Source organism: Chinchilla lanigera, unplaced genomic scaffold (assembly GCF_000276665.1).
Source record: "Chinchilla lanigera isolate Chin_1 unplaced genomic scaffold, ChiLan1.0 scaffold00018, whole genome shotgun sequence".
Taxonomy (NCBI): domain Eukaryota; kingdom Metazoa; phylum Chordata; class Mammalia; order Rodentia; family Chinchillidae; genus Chinchilla; species Chinchilla lanigera.
In genome coordinates, this window is record NW_004955419.1 from 3998359 (window position 1) to 4005484 (window position 7126).

The window sequence follows — 7126 nt, forward strand, 5'->3', positions numbered from 1 at the left end:
AGTCCCCATGCCATGCCACGTCTGTCACTCAGTATCAAATGCGCTGGGCTGCGGCACGCGCCATCCCCCCATTGAGCCCTTTAACACACCTCACCTTGTCCTCGCTACCTGTCCTGTAAGGGTCACTGCCTTCATCCTACACCTGGGGAAGATGATGCCCAAGCTGATGAAACAACACAGCGTGTGCCGAGGGGATTCCAGCTGCACTCTAAACCTGCGTTCTCTCTGGCTGGGTCTTTTCCCTGGGTTTCTGAGGTTCCCTTGAGGAGTTAATAAAGGAGCCAAACGCATTTGCTGTTGGTTTTTGAATTTTGGTGTCACTAGGAAAACTAGGGCTTAAGCTGCCCTTGGGTGGCAGAGTTTCAGCCTCATAGGGAAAAGTGGTACTTTTTTCAGGAGGCCTCTCTCAGGCCTTCGATGCCTTCTGCCTGATGCCTCCTAGCCCAGCCAGGAGCGGCAAACTTAAATTATTTGTTGTTTCTCCTTGTTCAGTCCACAAAGCTGTGGAAGAGGGGCCAGGCCTTTGGGCCTCGGTCAAAGAAGCATCCACAGGACTTGCTCACTATTTGAATGAATGAATGAATGAATGGTGCTTTGTTCCCAGCGCCCCCCCCCCCAATTTGATCAGACATCACACCTGTTAAGATTCTGTCCTCGAGGGGAGGGACCGGACATCTGGATCAAAACCACCAGTCCAAAGCCTGGCACAGAAAGGGACCCTGGGGACATCGGATATATAAGACCCTGGAATTTATCTCTGGGCTTCAGTAAAACTCTCCACGTCTGGGAATGTCACAGCCAACTCAGGGGCAGCAACACCAAGTAGTCTCGATAAGTGGTTTTATTACTGGTTAGATTTTACAAATTCTGATATTCGAACAGACTTCCACCTTAAAATTCTAAAACAACAAAGCGACCGTTGGAGGGGATATGATTTTTTTTTTTTCCTTTTTTCTTTCTTTTCTTTTTAGGACTATTCAAAGTAACAAACTTTTTTTTTTTTTGCCTTTTGTTTTTTACATTTTTGCTCTGGTCATAAATATACAGAGAGAAAAAGAGGGAGAGAAAAATGAACAAGTCATCCCAAGTATGGATAAAACAGTATTCCTAAGGCACGTGGCAGTCTTTGAAAATACAGAAGCTCTAGCCAACTTAAATTATTTGTTGTTCCTCCTCGCTCAGTCCACAAAACTGTACAGGGACACAAATGTTGTGTTGCGTATAGATCTTCCAAGTAATTCCTCGGTGCACACCGCTGCGTTAGCCAGACACGCAATTATTATTATTTTTTTTCCTCTGTTTCCAGGCGAGATCCTAAATGTGGTTAGTTAGTTGCTCAAAGCCTCTATTTTAAAATACACTTGGAATTCAACTAGAGATAATTTCTTTTTTAAAGAAATCATGGGGGCTGGGGAGCCGCGAGTCATTAGAAAAGGTTGGTAAGAGTCGTTTGTGAGGGGCTGTGGGGTTCGTGGCCCTCCAGGTTGCCAGGCACAGAAGTTAAGACGGACGTCACAGTTGGCAAGGTGGGGCTCGTCAAGTCTGTGAGGGTGGTGGGCGTGCTGGAGGGGCTGAGGGAGGCGTTGGAGAGCTCCGAGGCCGGCCCCGAGGGCGTCCCTGTCTGCAGCGCGGCATCTGTCGTCTTGTCCACACCCGTGTTTTCCTGCCGTAAGAGGTTGCGCCTGAACTTGGCCCGGGCGTTCTGAAACCAGACCTGTGTGGGACGACAGGGAAGGGCTGGTTAGGGGAGGGCGGGCAGGAGGCGTCCCATGCCTGGGCTCCTTCCTTGGGATCTCCGGTTTCTGGGAGATGCTAATCCTCCTTTTGCTACAAAGGTAGGTGGGGGTAGCATTTTGTCCTCACAAATAGGAAATCTTATTTTCATTTTAGAATAAAAATGGTGCAAGGCCCTGGATTCAATACCCAGCACTGTGAAATACAAAACAAAACAAAAAAACCCTCTCGTGGACTAGAACTGGGTTTTTCTTTCTGTTAAGAGGCTCCAGGACTGAGTCGCTGGCCAGGACACTGATATGGAGACCTTGAAATGTCACTAGCTAAATGTGGCCAGGCTAGCTGAGGGCTCACACTTAGCAGGGAAAAAAGAAGGTAGGCTGTCTTAGTCATACGTTTTTATTGATTTCATATCAAAGTGGTATTTTGGACATGCGGGGTTAACAAAAATATATTATTAAAATTAATTTTACAGCATTTTAAAACTTCTTTAATGTGACTATTAAAAATGTAAACATGTTGTGTTTCTATTGGACACACCAAGCTTACACACATATGCATGCACACGCACACACACACCAAATCTTGATTATTTTCTGCAATGGCTGGTTGGGAGATTTTGTCTGTGTTTTTGGTTTTTTGGCAGCCTCCTTTGAACAGACAACAGATCCTACCAGTTCTACGTGGGGTACAGTTTTTTATATGTCAGTCAGTCTGGGAAATACTAAGGTGATATAAAAAACCATGTAGGCGATGGGCGTGCGGCTGGGCGGTAGAGAGTTTGCCTAGCACGCATGTGCAGGACCCTGGGTTTGACCACTAGCGCTGCAAAAAAGAAAAAAAGAAAAATGAAAAAAGATATGACCCTTATTCCCGACCCTCAGTTGGGGAAGGTGCCAAGTGTCCTAGACCATGGGGCAGAGGGAGGCCTCACATCTCTGGGGGAGGCGGGCAGAGCAGGACTGCTGTGGGGTAAAACAAGGCCCAGGAGGCTGTAACGTACACTACCATCCGCCACCACAGCCCAGATCTGCTTATGAGGGAGGCTGGGCAGGACACAGCGGTAGCACTGAGCATCGAAACACCAGAGACGGGATGCGGTTTTGCTGTCATTCTCCCTTGGCCATATCCATACCCGCGCCTTTGCACGCGCACCTGTGCACCTTCAGGAAGACGTCACAGACTCCCCTCCCCAGTCCCCGCAGCTGTCTGAGGGCATAAACACAGAGACTCCGCAGTGCTTTGGAAGAGCCCCAGGAAATCCAGGCCACTGGGACGTAGGGGGGTGTTCCCCCAAAAGCCTGTAAGGCAGGGCCCCTTTACTTCTTTCTGCATGAAAGAAACACCCGCCAGAAGCCTCCCCATGAGAAAGGGCCTTGGGACATTTACAGACTCTAGAGCGCCCAGTTGTGGATTTCCAGAAGCGTCTGCATCTGCTTGTCTTCCCAGTGTCTCAGGCAGGGTTGGGATGGGCCAACGCCAGGCTCCACCCACTCTTCAGGACCACCCGGGCTGCAGGAGCCTGTGTCTCAAGGGCCCCTTTCCGGTGGTCTGCCACAATCTGGGCTCCATCAGAAGCAGGGGGGTGAGTCCTGGTGTGAGGAAGCAGGCGCAGATGCTGTGAAGTGGGGAAATCAAGCTCTCGTTCCAACGCGCTGGGTCTTCCAGGGAGAAAGCACCTTTCCTGGGCTCTCTGCCTGAAGGAAGCCCAGCACCCTTCTGCAGGGTTGCAAGTGAGCAGTGCTTCCAAAACCACCCTCTACGTGCTCTTCTCAGGGTGGGCAGGGAGGTCCTTCCCCATTGGCTGCACTCTACAGGGGCGACACTCTCTGGCCCAAGGAAGTGCTGACAGAGAAGACGGGTGGAGAAAGCCCCCAGAGGCTGTCACTTCCTCAGTCGCAGGCAGGTGGCCCGTGGGAAAAGCTGGAGCCTTGGTACCCACCCAAGCCACCATCCTGGCCTGTGTGCATGTGACCCAGGAGGAGCGGCTGGAGCAGGGAGCCCCGTGGGTGCCATGCTGCCCATCCTTTAAGGGACCAAGGCCTTGGGAAGGCTGGAACCACTCAGCTGCCAGCTGTTGGCTATTTCTTAGGCATCGCCCCTAGCGGTGCATCTGTAAGCAATGCCACCACCTTCTACAACTGCTCTCCCCGCTCTATCAGATCTGAGGGGCTGGGAAACTGGCTGATGGAAATCTAACAACTCAACTAAAAGCAAGGCTGCTGCAGACTTGGTTGGGCTTGCTTTTCCCCGAAGCAGAGCTTCACAATTCTCTCCTAGGCGTCTAGAAAAGTCTCATTCCAAGATGCTGTTAGGGCACAGACCTCTGTCCAAGTCATCTTCACGACCCCAAGGACATGGCAGAGAGGCACACAGATGAAGTCAGTAACATGAGCTGAGTTAATGGCAATGCTGACACGTGTGTGCCTTCTACTGTGTGTCGGGCACCAGGCCACCCAGTGACACATACCATCACAGGTTAACCCCGTGATAAGCTGAGTCGGTGGGCTCTATTATTGGTTCCACTTTAAAGATTTAAAATCCAGAGAAGCTAAGAGAAGTAAAGTTTCTTGCCCGAGGTCACACAGAGGTCCAGCTGTGATTTGAATACAAGACTGTTCACCATAAAAAGTCCACGCCCTCCCTACCACGTGACCCTGAGTAAGTCAGCAAGTGAATGAATGAGGGGACAATGGAAGGAATATACAGAAAAGCAACTGTGAGACAGAGGAAAGAATACTAGATGTATAATTCCAGCACGCAAGGCTAAGGCAGGAGGATCACCGTGAATTCATGGCCAGCCTGGACTATATGGTGGGTTCAAGAGCAGGCTGAAATATATAGTGAGACTTGGTCTCAAAAAACAAACAAAATGAATAAATTTTCAAAAGAACACTGGAGGTACTGTCTAGTCCTAGTTTCCCCACTGACTAGCCAAATGAGCTTAGCCTAGTCGCTTTCCTCTGAGTCTGCCTCAGTTTCCCCACTTACACAGCAAGAGGGCTGGACCATCAGTGCCACACGATCTATGGGTCTTTGGGTGAGGATGGGATTCCAGGGCAGCTGTGGATAACATGGAGATGATCTGCTCTGCCCGCCCATCTTCTTAAACTGAAGCAGCTGTGTGTTTGGCAACTTGGACACAGAAGCATGGGACACAGCTGATGCCTCGGCCGGTGCAGAGCGCATCCCCAGTGAGTCCCGAGTGGGTGCAAAAGAGTCGCTGTGACTCCGTCCCTTCCTCAGGCACCACCAGCCCGCAAGCTGTGTTCTGTTCCGGAACCTCCTTCCCAAGTCACTCCATCAAGAAGCCTGGCCACCCTAGCCCCAGCAATCCCCTGGTGGGACACCGAGGAAATCAGACAAAAGACAAAAGTTTCATGCCCAGGGCTGCCCGCCATGGTGTCTTTTATCACGTCCAACTAAAGGCTGCAGCCCAGGTGCCCAACGAGATGGGGCAAGGGGAGATCAGGTCACAGCCTCTTCCCAAAGCCACAGGGGAAACAAGTATCAATGACGATGGCTACATGAGATAAAGGGAGAAAGTATTATATCCTTGGTATTGCAATTTATACAGAAAACGATGGTGGTGACAACTCTTCCCTCACTACGACTTGGTCTAGCCAGTGATGGCAAACCTACGGCACATGTGCTGGCAGCCAGCTGTTTGTTATCAGTGAAAACTCTAAAAGGTTCACCATCACTGGTAGGGAAAGCTCTGAGCATTTCACCCACATTAGCTCCCTGAGCCTGATAACAAGCCTCCAAGGTAGGCTTTGGGCTTTGGTGTGCAGGTGTGAACACCAGGTTCAGCCAGGGACGGGAGCAGCTGATCACGGGAGCTGGCAGCCTGGGTCCTGACCATGGCCACTGGGTGACTCCTCAACTTCATGCTCGCATGAGTGGGCCCTTGTGCTCTCTTACTTGGGCTTCCCCACTGTTTTTCTAACCTGTTTGATGGTTCTATTACTTGGTGAAAAATGTTAAAAGTTTAAAAAAGTTTCTTTAAAAGTTTAAAGAACTGCCAGGCATGGTGGTGTACACCTGTAATGCCAGCACTTAGGAGGCTGAGGCAGGAGGATCGCTGTGAGCTCAAGGCCAGCCTGAACTGCATAGGGAGACCCTGTCTCAGAAAGACAAAAAAAAAAAAAGTTTAAAGAGCCAAAAATAATGAGCACCTGCCTAGAAATCAGGAAGGCTTGGTTCCTGCCTCAGGAGTATAACAACTTTGCTGTGACACCTTGGGCAAGTCTCTCTACCTCTCTGGGCCTCAGCTTACACTCTCTTAAAATGTGATTCAGTGAAATCACCTGTGAAACTCCTCTCCATGGCTAAATCAGTCCTCACTGTGGTGCTACATAGAGAGCAGGCAGGACGATGACCACTTTATAGGTGGGAAGCTGAGGCTCCCAGAGATAGAGTCACTGGCCCTGGTCAAAACCTCACCTCCTCTTCAGGGAAGCCTTCTTTTTCCCAGCTCAGGTCCTTCTCTTACAGGCTCTCATTGTGTGCCTCCCCTTGGGGAGGCTGAGGCAGGAGGATGGCAAGTTCAAAGCCAACTTGGGCAATTGGCAAAACTGTCTCCAAATAAAAAGTAAATAAAAATAGATAGAAAAGAACTGCAGATACAGCTCAGTGCAAAGGGTCTGGGTTCAACCCCCAGTACCACCAAGAGTCAGAAGTGAAGTTGGGGCAAGGACAGGACAGGAGAGAAGGGGAGAAGAATGGGAAGAGGAGAGAAGAGGAGCGGGGAGGGGAAAGGAGGGGAGATTACCCTGTAAAATTCAGGAAACATTAAAGTCTCACGATTTCTCAATACCTGTATCAATGTTAACATGCTCCAAAAGAAAGACACAATCTTTAGCATTTCTCTAACTTATTTCCCCTGGAATTATTATTATCATTCTTCTTTTTTTTTTGAAGACAGGGTCTCACTGTGTAGTTTGGGCTGGCCTTAAGTTCACTATGTAGCCCAGGCTGGCCTCAAAACTTGCAGGGCTCCTCCTACCTCAGCCTCCTGAATGCTGGGGTTACAGGTGTGCGCCACCACGCCTGGCGACCCTGAAATTATTTAAAGGAGATTTTTCAAACACAAAAAAGCAGGGATGAAGCTGATCACCATTTCAATGACCTGCACAACACCCTGCCACACACCACCTGTAAACTGTTCAGTGGTGCCTGGTTCAACAACAAATTCTTGGTGCCTCACGCCCCACCTGGCGGTGTCAGGTCAGGAGACTTTCGGAACAAACAAGTGAACAAGAGGAAGTTGGTGTTCTGAGCTCCTGAGTTCGTTCACAGATTAATGACAATCAACAGCCATCTGAAGAATGGTTTTTATTTTTTGGTGCTGGGGATGGAACCCAGAGCCTCCCTTGTCTTAACTATGTAC

General features: G+C 49.7%; 1 protein-coding gene across 1 annotated transcript in view; it reads right to left on the minus strand.

The window, feature by feature from the left end:
* Nucleotides 1-1005: 1005 nt before the first annotated feature.
* The window catches only part of Lhx2 (LIM homeobox 2), a gene marked incomplete in the record, with an annotated part of 20180 nt that continues 14059 nt past the window's right edge, over nt 1006-7126 (minus strand). The window contains 1 exon segment of the mRNA XM_005382498.2: nt 1006-1714. Within this exon segment, the coding sequence (XP_005382555.1) occupies nt 1427-1714 (288 nt within the window).